The sequence below is a fragment of the Lepidochelys kempii genome, chromosome 6, assembly GCF_965140285.1.
Source record: "Lepidochelys kempii isolate rLepKem1 chromosome 6, rLepKem1.hap1, whole genome shotgun sequence".
NCBI lineage: Eukaryota > Metazoa > Chordata > Testudines > Cheloniidae > Lepidochelys > Lepidochelys kempii.
In genome coordinates, this window is record NC_136385.1 from 38,262,747 (window position 1) to 38,281,999 (window position 19,253).

The window sequence follows — 19,253 nt, forward strand, 5'->3', positions numbered from 1 at the left end:
TTCCAATGGCAGGGTAATGGGTAGGATTTCAAATTCACATCTGCTAGCTAGAGACTTATATAAAAGCTGGATGGCATATAGTGTTGGTAATGGGATAGAAACATCTAGACCATGGCTCTAGATCCAGATAAATAGTGATAGGCATTTAGATGTCATATCTTCCCCCCCACCCTTACCCATAATGTAATCTGTCTGCTCTCCCCACCCCATCCCCACGCCAGGACAGGGCTGGGAGCCAAAGTAGAGCTGGGGGTAGAACAGGACTGGGTGGCACTCCCTGCCGTGCCCCCCGAACATTCCTCTGCACCCCCATGGGGTGTGTCCCACAATTTGGGGACCAGATCTCTAGCTTTCAGTTAGTCTCCTGAAGTCTGTTTTTCTTACGGTGTAATTATGTTCAACACTGAGTTTCACAAAGCTGCTGTTGGTAAAAGCAATATATTATATGTTGTCTTTATGATACCAAATACTAAGACTTTATTTGGAAAACATTATTACTACTATTACTATTACTTTTCCCAACTCTAATACGAAACTACATAGAAATCAAAACAGAAGCAGACTGAAATATAACAGTAAATCGAAGCGCTTATTTCCTGATGGATTTAAATGTAAAGTTGAACACTGAGCAAAGGAACCTTCCTATTGCCACATGTCTGCGATGCATTCTGTCCACCTATAGAAATTATTAGGATATTCTAGAATAATTCCCATAGGGCTTTAAAACATGGATTTTTAGATAGAATAAATTGATTTAGTTACAATCTTTTGTAGTTTTCAAACTTGTAAAATTCCAAGAAGAAGAAGAATGATCTCGTGGTTAGATCATTAGCCTGGGACACTAGAGACCCAAGTTTAGTTCCCTGCTCTGCCAGAGACTTCCTGTTTGACAGTGGGTAAGCCATTTAGGTTCAAATATAGATAAAATGTGAATAGGGACCTGGTCCATGACTGGCACTCTTAGGCATTGCTACCATACAAATAACCGTGAACAAGTGTATGGAAACCTGGTTTCACAAATTAAATGGGCACTTTGTAACACAAGGTTGGGTTTTTATTTTTGTTTTTTAGGGTTGCTAGTGAATGTTGATAAAAGAATTACGCTGTCTGCCTTCAAGCAAAACTTGGAGCCCTTTGTTGGAGTTCTCTCCTCTCACTTCAAGGTCTTTCGAGTCTATGCCAGCAATCAAGAGTTTGAGAGTGTTCGGCTGAATGAGACACTTTCATCATTTTCTGATGACAATAAGGTTAATCAAATGAGCTTTTGAATAATTAAAAACTTATACAATAGAACCAAATTTAGTTGGCTGATTAGGCAACTTTTGCAGACTAATTGGATGTAATTCACTACCCTACTTCATGGCATCCTTGCTACATTGGTAGTGTTAATGCAATGTTAGAAGAGAACTAACTTTTGACTTTTAATATCAGTTCTGATGACTGTTCTTTTCAATTAATAGATAACTATTAGACTTGGAAGAGCACTTAAGAAGGGGGAATACAGAGTCAAAGTGTACCAGCTCTTGATAAATGAGCCAGAAGTAAGTAATTTTATATTTTAAAATCTTCTAAAAGTCATGTATGAAGACACTGAAATATGCATTAGTCTTAATTTTCCCCAAAAAAACCTTAAGGGTAAAATTCCCACTAAATTTTCACTTTTCACTCCATGCATTCTCTTTCCCGAAAGCCTCCCTAACTAGACAGTGTACATTGAAAGAACTCTCTGATAGGTGTCATGTTTTCCAATAATGTAGTGCTAGAATATTTACTGCCATCAGATACTGCAAAGCAACACCTGTCAGAAAGATTCAGTAATTGAATATGGTGATACAATTGTTTGCACTAGACTAGTCTTGTAGTAGTGCTAGAAACAAGTGACTGTCTTGTAATAGTTGATTACATGTTAAGTACCCATTTGATACTTAAAGTACAATTAAGTGACTGTAAAAATAACTTTGTAGAGTCCATGTTTTGTCTCAATTTCCACATAAAAATTGCATTGTTTACAAGTGCACTCAAGTTGTGCTTTATTTACACGTGTAATAAATACACTGCAGTTTCATCAGTTACTAGTATGATGTGTAAGCAGAAAAGAACAGTTGATTGAATAATGCATGAAATGAAATTGATCACTAACTTAAGATCAGACAATGTTTTGATTAAAAATCAATTTCCAAATGCGAACAGCTTTCTTCAACAGAGGAAGAAGTCCTGTACTATGGAGCCAGTAAATTGCACATTAAAAATAAAGAAGGATGGCACCAGTGTGGTGACAGGACTTATTTAATTGAAAAATAGCTTTCCAAATAATTTTAATGCCCATATATCTATTCTATTAGGGAAAAAGGCAAATGCCACCATCATGTTTTATAATGTTTCTGAAGTTTTAATAATGTACACAATCTAATTCTTAACTACTGTGCCTTTATTTCAGTGAAGTTTCCGGTTTGTAAATAAACTGGAAATAAGCTGCAAAGAGCTACTAATGCACTAATGAGAGCAGCCTGTTTTGAATCAGTTTAATTGAATATCTTGCTCACACAAAGTTCTCAGCTGTCATTTTCTAGTGTGATGGAGATTGAGCAAGACTACAGCACGAATGAGAGATACTGATTTCCTTACTCTTTTTGTAAAGAAACAATTCTAGCACTAATAAATGTATATTTGTTGTGTTCACAGCCATGCAAGTTTCTTTTAGATGCTGTTTTTGCTAAAGGAATGACTGTGCGTCAGTCAAAAGAGGAGCTACTTCCTCAACTCAGGGAGCAATGTGGATTAGATCTGACTATTGACAGGTAAAGAACATACAGTCAAGATTAAAACTGCTGGTTTAAATAGAACTAAGAGTTCTTCTGTTTCTGTTCCTCAGAAGCCAAGAGGATCTGCTATAAATATTAGGAGGAAATTTTGTTTCTCCTTTATGGGAGAAAGTATTAATATAATCAGTCCCAGCTAGTTTTTAGTGATTTTTTTGGAGGTGGTTGAAAGGTGATCAGTTATGGTGTTGTCTGAGCCAAACTGTGAATATAAAAGATTAATTTGTGGTAAATTTCTCGCCTTCATTCCATCTGGAAAGATTGAGGGAGTGCTGTTTAAATGGAAATGCCTTTGTTTGAAATGGCTTACCACTGCCATCTATAAGTTCAGATCTGTTTGCACTTCTTTTCTGTCACAATGGTATTGCCTGTTGGCTATGTTAAAGGTTACAGTGCTTCTCTAAAAGCAGAAAAGGGAAGAAAAGAAAAACACTTCACAATAAAAAGACTAGTCTCTGAGAGATACAGTCCAAGCATTTCTATGTAGAAGTAGAACAAATGCTGCTCTGTGGCATTGCTCTGACATGTTGCCTCTTCTGATTTTTCCATACACTTTAACCTCTTGCCTCAGGGCTGGAGGAGATCTGCAAGATGAGCCACGTGAGTCAGACATCCACCCTCTAAGTATCTCTCCTATTTTTTTTTTTTTCTTAAGAAGAAAAAATGTGTTTAGTGAGGAAAAGCTGTCGGTAGAGCTTGGGGGGAGAATAACACCACTAATTTTTTTTCCCATTCCTGCTTAAGAAGCCATTCTTCCTTCCCATTGTCCCTCTCCTTATGCACCCCATGGATTGGCCAGATACAGTCGTCGTCCCATATTCTTCTGCGCATGTGTACTCCTACTAACAAGCACAATCCTTCCTAGAGCTCCCTGGTATATGGCAGCTTTGCAACATCTCCTTATCAGCACTAGGTTTCAAAAGCCATAATTGAAACCTCTCTGAGTAACCCACCTACAGATGAGAGAGAGTAACATTTCAATATTGTCAGAAAATAGAAGTATGATGAGTCATCTCAGAATTCTTTGGTATGTCTGGTTTAATTTAGGCTCACTTATTCACACACAAGAATCATGCATTAAGAGACCTAAATAACATACAAAGTATACTCCACTATTTCATATCTACATGAGATTTCACAGTGTATTTGATTATGTACTTAATAAACTTGCTGCTATTTCCCCTTTCTAAGAATCTTGCAATTCATAGTAGAGCACCAGTTATACAACATTTAAACTGCTGTTAGAGTATACGGTAGATACCCTGTAGTTCTGCTGAGCGCTTCACATGTCTGATAGCTGGAGGGCATACATCAAGCAGCTTAAATTTAGCCATAAAATAAACAGTTTTCTCTAAGACCAGCTTGCTGGCTAAAAGTAGAATTATGTTCTACATAGATCATTGGTCCCCAAGCCAGCAATTTCAGGGTCCTCTCAGAAATCTAATAGCTGAAGACTGAAGTCCAGGGCTGCCATATTGGGTATGCTGTAGAGGAAAATTCTTAAGCTCTTAAGTGAAGGAGAGACTGCTCTCTAGCAACCAACTCCAGTGGCCATGAATGACAACATTGATGTGCTTAAGGGTCCAGATTTCCATGCAGCCATGTGAGGGAGTGATGGTATACTGTTAATTTTATAAAATCTCCAGATTGGAATTTTTAGAAGCAAGAAAAGTCATATTTACCAATAAAGAGAGAGAAAGTTTGGTCATAGTTGAAAATCTTGGGCCTCTTGCAGGAGTGAAGACCCTGTGTGTGGCTGGGAGCAGAGTAGGGGTGGTTTGTGAAACCTCTGTGTGTTAAAAGTACATCTGTATTGCAGTCAGGAAATGTGATTGCAGCATAGACATACCCTCACTATCTTGATCACAAATAGCAGTGAAGCCACAGAAGCACAGATAACGTCACAGACTAGCCACACAAGTAGATACGCAGGGTCCCTGGGTACATACTTAGGCAGTTAGTCTGTTCTGCTGTGTCTTCGCTTACCTTTTTAGCAAACTAGCTCTTTCAAAGCTAGCTTGGGTATGTTGCAGTCATGCCTCCCAATTGCAGTGTAAACTAAGTGTCATGATTTTGTGACACCTTTCTCCAGAGCTCAAAAAAAAAAATTGTCATAGAATCCATTGCCAATGTACGTTGGTATCAGTGAACAAAAACTTATTGTTTTCTTAAATTTATTTATAGGTTTCGCCTACGAAAGAAAACCTGGAAGAATCCAGGCACTGTATTTCTGGATTATCATGTCTATGAGGAAGATATTAATATTTCAAGCAACTGGGAGGTCTTCTTAGAAATACTTGACGGTAATAATACATTGAGAAAAAGTTAGAGCCCTAACATTTTGTTTCAAAATGAATTCTATCTTCTGTGAATATATACATTTTTTGTATGTCAGTGGAATAGAATCCTTCAGCTAATAACAGCATGTTAAATATATATTTTTGTTGAATGTTGGTTTATTGAATTATTTTAGGTTCACTGTATTCTGCATTCTATACTTTCCTGAAGATAATTAAAACTGCACTTCAAGATTCTTTTTCCATTTAGTTGTAGTATATTTTCTAAACCTGAGGACTCAAATGTAAGCTAAATGCAGCCTTCTGAATTGCACACAGAAACTTACCAGCCCAGGCACAAAGTGTTCCTTGCCTGCGCATACAATGATGATTAAAACAATTATACTACTTTAGTCGATTTTTTCAAAAATTTACTTGCCCAAGAGAGCAAAGGAGTAGAATTTTTCAAGTGTGGGGAAGTAGATAAGGGGATTCAGATTATTTATTCAGACCAGTGGTGCTAGTGTGATCAAAATGGGATAATATAAACTGCAAAAGGGGGTAAGGTAGAGGGAAATTTTTGTTTAAGTTAGCCATGATGCAGTGCCTGCTTTTTTTTTTGTAGTTCTCTGTGGAGCTATGTGATGAAACCTCACATGTACACAGTCCTCTGGCTTTAGTTTTGAAAAATACTGGAGTAGTTTTGCTCCTAGTTTCTTTGCAAACTTGGGTGTGTGAGGTATAATTACAATCATTACACCTATATGGATCTATGGCTCTTCGTATCAGATGCTGGGAATGCAGCAGTGTCTACACTTGAGGTTGCAGAACCGTTTCCATTCTAAGTGGTAACTTTCAGTTCATCTTGATCACCTTCATTGCTCTCATATAGATTGCACCAGTCACAACATGTCTTCCATTCTTCTCTTTTCCTGGCCTTCCTTTTGGGTGCATCCATGACTTTTCATGATAAAATCTTCCCATCTTTTTTTAGAGGTCAGCCGTTTTCAGTTCCCTTGGGTACCACTCGGCAACAGCAGTAGTTCATCAATTGTCAGTCAGCCTAGCTAATTCCCAGCCTATTGCATTTTACTATTCCTGCCTTCAATGATGTCCTGCGCTCCTCTCTATCTGATCACTTCACTGGGGACTCGGTCGCGGATTGAGATCCCCAGAATTATTCTTTCCATCGCTCTCTCTGTGAGAGTTGTTGCTCCTCTATCTTCTTCAGTGCCCGTGGTTTGCTGCCGTACAACATTGCTAGCAATACTGTTGATTTGAAGAGATTGGCGCATATTGCCTTGTTGATTTTTCCTTGGAGAATATCCTCGATAGACTTGAATGTGCGCGCCAGCCAGCTTGCTTTCTTCGCATGAGTTTGCCTTCCTGATCGTGGTGCATGTTAATTTTTTGGCCCAAATAGACATATTGTTAAATTTCTTCTATTTATTCTCCCTTGACTATTATTTGGGCTTTTGGCAAGGCATTAGGCTGCATACATTTTGTTTTAGAGAGGTTCATTTTCAGTCCAACTTGGTTGCTTTCTGTGTCGAGTTCTTGCAGCATTTTCTGTAGTTTGATAGTGTTTTCGGCAATCAACATGATATCATCCGTGAATCTGAAGTGGTTTAGCAGCTCTTCATTGACACTGATTCCACCTCATCCGCCTCATTACAATTTTGAGGCAGGCTGTGAAAGGTTTTGGTGAAACTACGTCTCCTTGCTTCACACCTTTTTTGACTGGGATGCAAAGGGGAGTGTTGAACAGAGTTATATCCATAGTGCAGTGAGAGTTTGTTTCCTTTAATAGTTTGGTGCCCTGTTCTGCAAGAGCTTTCAGTGCTACATAGATTGCTACGCTGTCAAACGCTTTTTCATAGTCAACGAAGGCAATGCATAAAGGAAATGTTTCCTTAAGCACTCCAGTAGATGGTTTTTGAGAAGATATAGTCCAATGTGCTGAAATTCCTTTAAATACTTGCCTGCTTTCTTGGATGCTGCTCGTTCAGACTCTGTGAGAATCAGTTTGTTGTTGTTTTGGTGAATAGCTTGTAGACATGTGAGAGTAGTCAATTGGACAATAGTTCTTTAGCTCTTCACGATCGCCCTTCTTGTACAACAAAATGGCATTGGACTCCTTCCAGCTGGATGGTATATTCTGCATTTCTAAGTAGCAGCAAAACCTCTGAGCAAGGGTTTTCCAGAGGTCTTGGCCTCCGCTCTTACTTTGATTGTCAGTCTGTCTTTTCCTGGAGCTTTTCGTTCCTTCATTTGGTAAACTGCATGTCAAACTTGGCTGACGAGGACCGGAGTGTGTGCTCATTGGTCTGTTGAAGTGTTCACAGTGGGACGTTTATTTGAGGTGTGAACAGTTCGGTTAGCAATCTTTGCAGACTGCTTCCATCCCTGCCTGTTCTGTCAATTATTGCTTTTCAATCCTTCTTGTTCAGCGCCATTATTGACGTGTATAGCATCAGTTTCCATTTGCATTTTTTTAGGTTTCTGCGATCTTCAGCTGTCTTTAAGAGCCTTTCATTTCGGTATTTCTCGAAGTCTTCCATTTAGTCATCTTATCAGCTTTCAGGCAATGTGTAAAATTAGCTGAGAAAGAGAAACTGAAAAGAGCCAAGGGAAGAATCTCGGAGGAAACAAGGAACTCGCTAGAGAAGCGGAGGAATATAAAGTGAAATGATGGCAACAAACTCCCTCCTCTGCAAATTTTCAGTTTATATTTTTTCCAATCTTTACAAATTTTAGTCAAATTTTTTTCCAGTTAGGGAGCAAATTTTTGATAGGTTGAGCCAAAACTGTTTAACCATTTTCAGATCTAAGAATGGAAAAAAATTCCCACTCTTTAGTCATTATAAAATACTGACTTTTTGAACAGCTCTGGGATGTCAATGGTGGAAACTTGAAATTTGGCAAGCGGATAGTTGCAAATGTGCCTTTTTGGGATCTGGTGAAAGTTACTTTGTCAGAGTTACAGAGCTTTTAAAAATGTGCATGCATGTTGGATTTTGTAATGCAACCACTTAATGGCCTGCCAGTATTGGTTCTATATACAATCTGTTTAGGAAGGCGAGTAGACAGTGCTGTTTTCTGAGATATCTATCATTGCCTTAGGAAGGAGTATGGACTCCAAAAATATTGTGATGCCTTTCATATGATGTAGACATTCACTCTCAAACTAGTTTCTATTTGCATCAGAACAAGACATCATAATGGATCATAATATTAAGATCATTCCATTCTTTTCTTGTATGTTTTGATCAGTGGTGAAATACTTAATGTTTTTATTTACAGTGTTATAATTTTGACTTCAGAATTAGTAACGCTTTGAAATGAAAAGGGAAAGTTCACATCTCTCACAGTATTTTAGGATGTCTACAAGCGCTAATGGATATTTGCATCACATTTTTAAAGTTTTCTTCACGACTGTAAGAGGTAGAGGCTTAGTTTAAACTTCTAGAGCACAATATTGCAGCCTTCAAGAAAAGCATCAGTCTGTGAACTGCCCCAAAGAGTTAAATGAATGAGTCAATGGCTCCTACCTCGGACACAGTGGAATTTTTCTTATTTTTTTCATGTTCTTTTTTTTAAAATGTTGTGAAATTCCATACAAAAAGGATTTCTATACTGAAGCACTCAGGAGTCAAGGTGCCAGTGCAATCTGAACTTAATGTCCGTGTGTGTGTGCTTCCCCAATTGCCTTTGATTTAGGGCTGTTGATTATCGCAGTTAACTCACGTGATTAACTCAAAAAAATTAATCGCAATTAAAAAAATTAATTGCCATTTTAATCGCACTGTTAAACAATAGACCACCAATTGAAATTTATTAAATATTTTGGATGTTTTTCTACATTTTCAAATGTATTGATTCCAATTTCAGTATAGACTACAAAGTGTACACCGCTCACTTTATATTATTTTTTATTGCAAATATTTGCACCAGAAAGTGAGAACATGGGACTTTTGTAGTCAGCATTGCAAGGTATTTACACGCCAGATATGCTAAATATTAATATGCCCCTTCATACTTCGGCCACCATTCTAGAGGATATGCTTCCATGCTGACGATGCTCGTTTAAAAAAAAAAAAAGAAAGCCTTAATTAAATTTGTGACTGAACTCCTTGGGGAAGCATTGTATGTCTCTGGTTCTGTTTTACCTGCATTCTGCCATATATTTCATGTTATAGCAGTCTCAGATGATGACTCAGCACATGTTTGTTTTAAGAACACTTTCACTGCAGCTTTGACAAAACGCAAAGAAGGCACCAATATGAGATTTCTAAGGATAGTTACGGCACTCAACCCAAGGTTTAAAAATCTGAAGTGCCTTCCAAAATCTGAGGGGGACTACGTGTGGAGCATGCTTTCAGAAGTCTTAAAAGAGCAACACTCCGAAACTACAGAACCTAAACCACCAAAAAAGAAAATTAACCTTCTGCTGGTGGCATTGGACTCAGAGGATGAAAATGAACATGCGTCGGTCCGCAGTGCTTTGGATTGTTATTGAGCAGAACCTGACATCCGTATGGATGCATGTCCTCTGGAATGGTGGTTGAAGCATGAAGGGACATATGAATCTTTAGGGCATCTCGCACTTAAATATCTTGCGACGCCGGCTACAACAGTGCCATGCAAACGCCTGTTGTCACTTTCAGATGACATTGTAAAGAAGACGCAGGCAGCATTATCTCCTGCAAATGTAAACAAACTTGTTTGTCTGAGCAATTGTCTGAACTAGAAATAGGACTGAGTGGATTGTAGGCTCCAAAGTTTTACATTGTTTTATTTTTGAATGCAGGTTTTTTTGTACGGAATTCTAGGTTTGTAAGTTCAACATTCATGATAGAGATTGCACTACAGTACTTGTATTAGGTGAATTGAAAAATACTATTTTTTTTGTTTTTTACAGTGCAAATATTTGTAATCCAAAATAAAGTGAGCACTGTACAATTTTTGTTACAATTGAAATAATATATTTGAAAATGTAGAAAACCTCCAAAAATATTTAAATAAATGGTATTGTATTATTATTTAACAGTGCGATTAGTTTAATCGCAATTTGTTTAATCGCTTGACAGCCCTACTTTTATTATATGATTACATACTCTTTTTTTCCCCTCCATTCCATTGCTTTATTGAGTTTAGGTGTTTGGAAACAGAATGAGACAGAATTTTGTCGTGAATTAATCTGTTGGTCTGAATAACGTAGCTGGAGTCAACGTACCTTAGGTGGAGTTACCGTGGGGTCTACACTGCGGGCGGTCGATGGGAGAAACTCTCCATCAACTTACTTTACTCTTATCATCGGGGGTAAAGTACAAGGGTCGACTGGAGAGCGCTCTGCTGTCGATTTTGGCGGGTCTTCAGTAGACCCGCTAAATCGACAGCTGGTGGATCAATCTCAGACCGTCAATCCAGACTGTAGTGTAGATGTAGCCTTAGTGTTTGACCATGTTAAGTCACTTACTCTGTCTCTTTGTTCAATATCTGTTAAAATGAGTGTCGTACTTCATGATGTTTTGAGAAAAAATTCATTAATGTTTTTTTGAGACACTTACGTATTCTATTGATTAGTGCTGTAGAAAAGCCTATACAGAGAAAATGTTAGTGAAAGGCTTGGATGGTATGCAGAGAATGAGGCATCGGGTCACATACTGTAGCTAGAAAAGGAAATACAGAACTGCTGTCTAGTTCAATGACCACTATCCATCTTGAGCACTAAACGAGGTTGGAATCCTGTGAAAGTCACTGTGCAATGTATTTATCATTTTGTGTGTGTGTGTGTATATATACAAAGGGGTTCAGAGAAGATTATCCAGGCATATTAACATTGCAATTTCCTGACTTAAGTGCTTCACTTTGCAACCTTTGATGGTTTTAACCTTTTTGTATGTAATATATATAGCTATAATACACTCAGCATGCTCCCATGTTTGTGTGTGCATATAATATATGTTAAATTCCTCATTGTAGATGGAATAAAAATCTATGAAGATCTCAGAATATTCCATCTCTTTTTGCAGAGGCAGAAAAGATGAAATCTATGTCACAGCTTGCTGTTCTATCAAGACGATGGAGGCCATCAGAGATGAAGCTTGATTCCTTCCAGGAAGTAGTTCTAGAAAGCAGCAGTGTTGATGAATTAAAAGAGAAGGTGAATTGATTTTAGTAGTAAAATGTATTCAAGCATAATTTTAAAGTAAATTAAGGCCACATTAATTCTGAGTAACGGCATGAACACAGGGATTTGATGCAGTTTAATTGCAGTGATTGCATCTTAGTTACAAATCCCTGGTCAGCTGCAAGTGGCAAAAGACTATCTTGCATGTGGATACCAGTTGAGATCCTAGTAGTAGCTAAGGGTTAGGATTTCTTACCATATATAACTCCTTGATGTTGAGTGTCAGAGTTACCAGGTAATCCTCGGCTTCTACTCCATATGAAGCCAGTCAAGACTCTGGGGGAGCATATCTCCTCTCTTTGAGCATACTGTCGCCGGGGCAACCTTCCTGAATCTGACCTTGGAGCATTCAGCATGCTCTTCCAATGCAGTGCATGTCTTGCAGTGCGTTTGCCCAGGTGGGGCTCCTGAGGAAGCCAGAGGGCTCTGCACCCCGACTCCGCAGTCAGCCAGTAAAACAGAAGGCTGCTTATTCGACAGGAACACAGCGTAGAACAAAACTTGTTGGCAGAGAAATCAGTGACTTTCATCCAAGTCCATCTTGGGTAGTCCTGGGCCAGAAGCCCTAGACTCCCACTCCTTCAATCCCCCAAAGCAAACTGCCAGCTTGTTGCTGCTCCTCCTTCTGTTTGTCTCACTTCCCAGGCAAAGAGTCATGTGGTTGTCACCTGGTTGCATCCCCCTTCTGGATCTCCGGTTACGAAGGGCACTGGTCATAGCATACGTGCAGACAGCTGGAGCAGCCTCACCTGCCCCAGAGGTCTCAGCCAAAGTCACACACCCCTATTCCCACCACTGAGGTATTGGTGCAGCACACAGGGAAACTGAGGCACACACAGTATTCATACAAAAGAGTAAAACTCACATAGGCTCACATACAACATAACAAGGGAAAATCCCCTCTTTGTCGCATCAGAAGTTCAGTTTTCTCATAACTGAACACAAATTGTCTTCTTCTAACACAGAATGCATTGGCCTCCTTGTTAAGTGTGGTAGTCGGTCATGAGCTTTTAATGCTTATATGCCAAGCTATATACTGTCTTCCTGTTGCTTCCTGAAGGCTTGCTTTCAGGTGTAAATCAAGTTACTAATGATAATGAATCCTCTAATGGCAATGGATCCTACCATCTCCAAGACTACTTTTTCACGTAGCGTCACAAAATCTGTGGTTGGCTGCTCTTGCTGCATGCCTTCAGAGTTAATCTCTAGGGAGCAGTTGGCCCCATGGTTTTTATGGCCTCATCTCTTGAACTTGTTCCCATCTGCACTATGCAAAATCTTGAATTTGACATTTAAAATGTGGTACAAGACAGCTTTTCAGTCACTTCTTTTATTTTAGCAGAAGTTAATTGGTGGATGGTGGGGATGATATGATTCATCAGTCGTTTAGCTTTTGTCAGGTTTTTTTGTTTTTTATTTGTATTGATACACACATAGTTGTATAAATAAAATGATTTGTAATATTGAGAACCAACTCTGGAGCCAAAGATGTAATATGAGGCCTGCAATCACTTTACATCTTGGACCTCACATTAACTATGTTTCTATCTAATTTTTTCTCTCTCCACCATGCTGTTGGAAATTTGATATTGTATAAGGGTCTCACAGAAGTGTCATTTGTGACTCCTCTGTCATGTACCAACTTAATTGCACTAAAAAGCATCAGCTATTTCCTTGGGATAGCCACTGCTTAAAGAAGAATTGCGAAATATGTGATATTTTTTTAATTCATTTTTGTCATTGATGCGTCTGAATTTCTTACTGGCCTTTACAATTTAACGAAGACTTACTGATGTTCATATGCTTCACTGTATGATATATTTGCATGAAACTCTTTATCTCACTGAAAGAAATTAATACATTGAAAATGTTTTTGTTTTACAGCTTAGTGAAATAAGTGGAATACCCTTGGAATATATAGAATTTGCTAAGGTAAGTAGTGTGATGTCTAAATTGTAGATATTGATTTGGGGGTGCATATATCATTATGCCGTTTGGATGATTTATTCACTAAATAATTACTTCTTTCCAGGGGAGAGGCACATTTCCTTGTGATATTTCAGTACTAGAGATCCACCAGGACTTGGACTGGAATCCTAAAGTGTCTACGTTGAATGTCTGGCCTCTCTACATTTGTGATGATGGCGCAGTAATATTTTATAGGTATATATTTTATTGTAGTATAATCAACAAATACTCTATGTATAAATAAGGTTCTAACAACCAACAGAATCCTGAAAAACAGTTCATGCTGAAAATTCTGCTGCTGTTTTGAAGAAGAAAAATGTCCACAATGGGAGCTAAAAATAGAAAATCAAGCATAACTGATTTTTTTTGAGGCATTTCAGTTATAAATTCGTGTTAGACCTTAATTTCTATTTTACTAATATGTGCTAAATAAATAGTAAGCATTATGCTTGGAAATAAGTGTGGATTTCAGAAGTTTTGGCATTGACTTCATTGTAGCCAGGATTTCACCCTTTGTGTTGAATTATGTAGCATTTGCTTAATATTTTACATTAAGCTGTTACGAAAATAAAGTAGATAATATCTTCTTGTTTTAAGGCATTTTTGCCATGATATTATTGAATTGACCTTACTATGTAATATATGTTGACACTATGATAAACCTGTGAAATTGGAAGCCATTCTAAGAGATCATGTAATAAGGGAAGCTTTTCTTCCCTAGTAGTACTAGTTTGAAAAATATTGACCTAACTACTTATTCAGGGCCATTGCAACCTGTCTGGCCAGCGTAAATGCTTTTTGTGCACAACACATCCATATCTTAAAACTGAATTATATTTTCTGTGAAATTGTTTTCCATATAAGGTGAAACTGACTTCTGTGCAGGGGGCCAGCACAAGGCATAAGCAGCACTGAAAGCCTCAGAAATGGGTTCTACAACTAATTCCTAAGCCGCTAGGCTACAGCGATTCCAATTGTTTGTCTGTTTCTAGTTACTCTCTGCAGTGTGCGCCATTCAGGTGGTCATCTAAAATATTGCCCGCTTTTTCATCTGCCTGACAAAAGGGGAAAAAAATCTGTTAGACAAACAGTACTAAAATAATTTGAGGGTGTTCTTTTGGTCTTGTAGTTTGGTTAGTTCAGAATGCAGTTGTTACCTCATAAAATCTTCCGTTTATTCTGTAGTCTGAAGTTACTTGAACAAAGTTTTTGAATTAAGGGATAATATGAAGGCTGCGCTATTATACAGAACAGTAAACAAGTTCCTAATTGGATATATTTTATCCTGAACAAATTAGATTTGGAACATGGGACTTCAGCCCACTGCTAAATTTTTTCATCAATTTGGGATCTGGGGATAGCAGAAGAAAAGAGGGAGGTGGATAGTGTGGTGGACTTGAGGAAGAGCCGAAAATAAAAGGGGTTTGTGTCAAAAGCTGCTGCTGTGCTGATTGGCTAAAGAGTAGAGTGGCAGCTGAATAGGAGGAACCTGTGTTGCCAGGCACGGGTGGAGTGGGGCTAACTAAGAGTGAAGAGGCAGTGTGAGGCTTGATGAAGAGGAGCTTTGAAGTGAACTCAGAAAGCTGGCTTAGTATAAGGCTTGGTCAACACTACGTAGGTTGACATGAGGCAGCTTATGTTGACCTAACTCTCAGTGTCTACTTTACAGCCTTGCTCCTAGCCGATATACCTGCCCTACTACACCAACATAACTCTTCCTCCATGAGAGTCATAGGGCTTATGTTGGTGTAGTGAGGGTGACGTAGTGTCTGTATATAGGACTCGAGGTGCAGATCTCCCCACTGAAGGCAAGAAGCCCCAGGTGGCTTCCTTCTGCTCCCAGCTGGGAGTGGGAAGATGAGAAGCCTGGGGAGCAGCTGGGTTCCCAGCAGGGAGCTGCATGGCACTGAGAGCATGGGATCTCAGCCCCTGCCCCCTCAGTCCCTCTTCAGTCAGTGGAAGTGCTCCTGGTGAGGACATGCACCACTAACAGAAGGAGGGTAGTGTGGACATCAGCCACCGCAGTAATTACTGCAATGACTGTAAGGCAAACTAACATAAGTTGATTTAAGACTGTAGTGTAGACGTGCTTCATGTTTCAACTTTCTAGGAATGCCAAGGCTCTCTGATCGCTCCACACTGCTAAAGTGGCACATTGAAACTAAAAGGTTCATTGAATTAAAATTTAATTGTCTCCTTCGATAGCTGTAGAACCACTCCTTGACTTGAAAGCCCAGATACCTCTTGGCAAATTATATTCCCACCTTCCCTTCTCAATTTACTACTTCAGTATTTCTTTTTGTAGCCAATTTAGCAAAATTTTGGAGAATTTGTGTCTTGTTCTTTGGTTCTTTCTCTTGTTTCCTTATGTTGGCTCTGTTATGTTTAATTCTGAGTGTCTCAGAAAACACTATGCTTTGCACAGAAGAGACTTAAAATGGAGAAAGGTTAAAGACCTGAGAAAGAACCTGCGTTTTGTGAGATACCTTCTGATGCTATATGGTATGAAAAGTCTAGCAGGCTCTTTTGATCCAATGAGACCCCCTCACTTGTATAACTTCATAATTTTACTATAGCTGATTTTTAATCTACAGTTTTATTTATATTTTAGGGATAAAACTGAAGAATTAATTGAATTGACAGATGAACAGAGAAATGAACTAATGAAAAAAGAAAGCAGCAGACTCCAGAAAACTGGACACCGCATAACCTACTCCCCTCGTAAAGAAAAAGCACTAAAAATTTATCTGGACGGCGCCCCAAATAAAGAGTCGACTCAAGACTGACATTTACTATAACATTTCCCTTGGGGAATTTTTTTGTTTTAAATAATAATTAAAAAAAAAATCACTACTACTGTGTAGTGCCATTATGGCAGGACACTCATTAGGTGTAAAGCAATGACACCAGCACTGATTGGGCTGCAGTTTACCAATCAGAAGCTCAGTGCCCAGTCGGGCCACTGTTTGACTTTGAATCATGTTGTGCACTATCGTCAAATGTACTGTAAAGCTAAAGGGATGTGCAAATAAAAAAAAAAATTGAATAGAAAAAATGGGGAGGGAGAGGGAAATGAGTGGAAATGATTGAGGACAATGTGCACATAATAGCTAGTAAAACTAGCATCAAACAGGATACTCATAGCTTAATAATAAAAGCTGTGCAAAGGCCATGAATGAATTCTTTTGTTTGTTTCAATGATACACACATTACCTCATTGAAGGTTTGGAAGTAAATGTAACACACTGGCTTTTGGAAAGCAGCAAAAATGGGGTGAAGATGTAATGGCATTTTCAAAAGCCAGCTCTAAAAGTTGTTGTGTAAAGTTTTTAGAAGAATCCTTGGATTATTCTTCCTTAACACAGATGGTCTAAAACAGGTACCTTTCTAAAGTTAGTTACCAGGAGGTCTTGGCTCATTTTGCTCAAGTATTGTAAGGTAACGCTTGAAATAGCTTATGGAAGCAGAAGAGCAACTTTACCATATTGCATTCAATGTGTAAATAAAATCTTCCCTATCCAGTTGGCAGAACTATAGTTCAGCTACTTACCATAGTATTTCTTTTCACATATCAATATTTGTTGTGTACATTTGAAAGTATAGCTGCCTATTTAAATTTGTATTCATTTTATGTTTGGCAATGCTGGGTACTTTAGGGTTGCATTTCCCTTTGTTGATGAGGTTTTTTGGTTGTTTTTTTGTTCTGCTACTTATTTTTGTACATTTTGTTTTTGAAGACTTTATTACAGGTTTGCATTTTCTAGTCCCATTGCAAGTCACACTTTAATTTTTCCTGGAGTTGATTCATAGTTCTCTGTAGTTTGGGCAACGTCTAACACCTCACAGTATAAACTTGCTGGTAGTTCAGTTTGTGGTGCAGACTGATGCAGTCAACATGATTTCATTGCAAATCCTAGAAACAGCAGGTTTTTGCTTCGCTATATAAAGATCAATTGAGAACAAAAACTGTGTAGAATTGGAAATATTAACTAATTTATAACAATCAATAAAAGGTTTTGGTAAACTTTTTCATGCCTGATGCTGTTTACAACAATGAACATGCCAATAAAACATTTGTTCATTCTGTTGTGTTCTTTTAATCATTTAAACTTCTTTGGGTTTTTTTTAAACCTGGAAAGAAATTATAGAATTGCTTCATGTAAACCTATAGAATCACTTTTCAAAGGCAGTCTCTGAATTTTAAGGTACAAATACATAGTATCAAGGAGAGTGTTCATACAGGGTATTCTGGTCTAATGTACTTATGTTCATAATAGAAGATTTGTTAACTAATAACTTCCTTTCTGGAAATGAATTCTTTCCCCAGTGCAGAATTTTAGGTTGTGACTCCTTCCCTCCTGCACATACCAGAAGCAGCACAGACTTGTCTTGTGGGCTGTGGAGTTTGGCTATTTCTTTCCACCTTGACTTGCAGGTGAGTACTTCCAAAAATGTATAGGGATACTAAGGGCTCAGATCTGTCCAGTGACACAAAATAGACAAAGTCAGTAGAACTGTAGCCCCCTGAGGATTCACCCTATGGGGTGGGGAATACCTGCATGGTATAGAGCGTTCATTATGGCTTCATGCCCTACAGTCCATAACTTAGGTGGCATGGGTGTGGGAAGAAAGGGAGCGTTGTCAGAATACCTTAGCGTGCTGACATCTTTGGCTGCTGGAATGACTTTATTATAATGTATCAGCTCTATATATGTAGACATGCAGGGGTATGTCTACACTGCAGTTAAACACCTGTGGCTGGCCCATGTCAGCTGACAGAGGCTGCAGGGCTGTAAAATCATGGTGTAAATGTTTGGGCTTAGGATGGAGCCTGAGGTCTGGGACCCCACAAAGTGCACTGCAATTTTACAGCCAGAGCAGCACAAGCCCAAGTCAGTTGATATGGCCCAGCCACGGGTGTTTAGTTGCAGTGTAGACATACTCTGAGGCTGTCACAGAAGCACTGAAGGCCTTATGGTTGGGAGGACTATGATACAAGTTGTTCCAGTAAAGGAAATTGTTAGGTACATTTTTTTATTCTGGATCATGACATTTCCTTTATGCTGTTAGGCACTTGGGGCATAGCAGTTGCTAAGGGAAAACTAGGAGTGGGAGAGAGGAAAAAGTAGGATAAAAGAAGAAAGATTTTAGTTAGACTAGTTTTTAGGGAAGGGGGAAATCTTAAATACAACTGTTTGGAGCACCTTCATGCTCGGAAGATGCTTCAGAGGAAAGTTTAAGCCTGGAGAGCTTAATAGAAGTCTTGATGGATGACCACAAGACAACTTTAGAGATTTCCTTTCTGGTGACTGATGCCCTTTTGGCACAGGATACTGCAGTAGAAGTGGGTTCTGATTGCTTGTGGGACTAGTATTCGAGCAGCTGTGTAGGCATTGGTAAAACAGAATTTAGGTTTAGAATCTTTCAGATCTGGGCACTTAATGTGAGAAGAAACAAAAAGGGATTGACGTTTTCCTAAACATGTTAATTCAGCTAAGCTAAATCTGCAGTTCTTTTCATCCACCGTCTGCTATACTCTTTCAGGTGTTGAGCTCTCAGGAGAAGTGAAACAATAATACATGATGTATGTAGGGGAGAAATCTTGCCTTTCTGAACTATTCAGTAAGACTCCATGCTTCCTAAGAGCAGAGACTTTGTAGACTCTAAACTGAAAGAATTGCGAACAGGGAACATGTTTTAGGGAAAGGAAGCATAGGGATTAAATACCTTCCATTCAAATTAAATGGGTCTAAGTACTTGTAGCACTGTGGATGCATCTGCGGTAGAGAAGATAGATCTGTCTTTTTGGATTGATATGTTGCCATAAGGAACGTCAATACTATTGGTAATCTACCAGAGGCTTGGATGAGTTTGTGTTTTTATAACATTATTTAGCACCAAGAGAGGAGATGCAATGACAGTAATTCTTTGGTCCAAGTCTAGGTCTTTTTCAGGAGATGAAAGGGCTGTTTTTCTGGCATTGATCATGATATAATG

General features: G+C 38.6%; 1 protein-coding gene across 6 annotated transcripts in view; it reads left to right on the forward strand.

Moving 5' to 3' along the window:
* Nucleotides 1–18,366, forward strand: part of USP47 (ubiquitin specific peptidase 47) — a 94,696-nt gene extending 76,330 nt beyond the window's left edge. For all 6 annotated transcript variants that reach the window (XM_073347602.2, XM_073347600.2, XM_073347604.2 and 3 more), the window contains 8 exons: nt 1,072–1,247; nt 1,461–1,541; nt 2,683–2,798; nt 5,004–5,122; nt 11,131–11,261; nt 13,173–13,220; nt 13,321–13,451; nt 15,868–18,366. In XM_073347602.2, the coding sequence (XP_073203703.1) occupies nt 1,072–1,247; nt 1,461–1,541; nt 2,683–2,798; nt 5,004–5,122; nt 11,131–11,261; nt 13,173–13,220; nt 13,321–13,451; nt 15,868–16,042 (977 nt within the window). In that variant the 3' untranslated portion in view covers nt 16,043–18,366. The remainder of the gene's footprint in view (nt 1–1,071; nt 1,248–1,460; nt 1,542–2,682; nt 2,799–5,003; nt 5,123–11,130; nt 11,262–13,172; nt 13,221–13,320; nt 13,452–15,867) is intronic.
* The last annotated feature ends 887 nt before the right edge of the window (nt 18,367–19,253 follow it).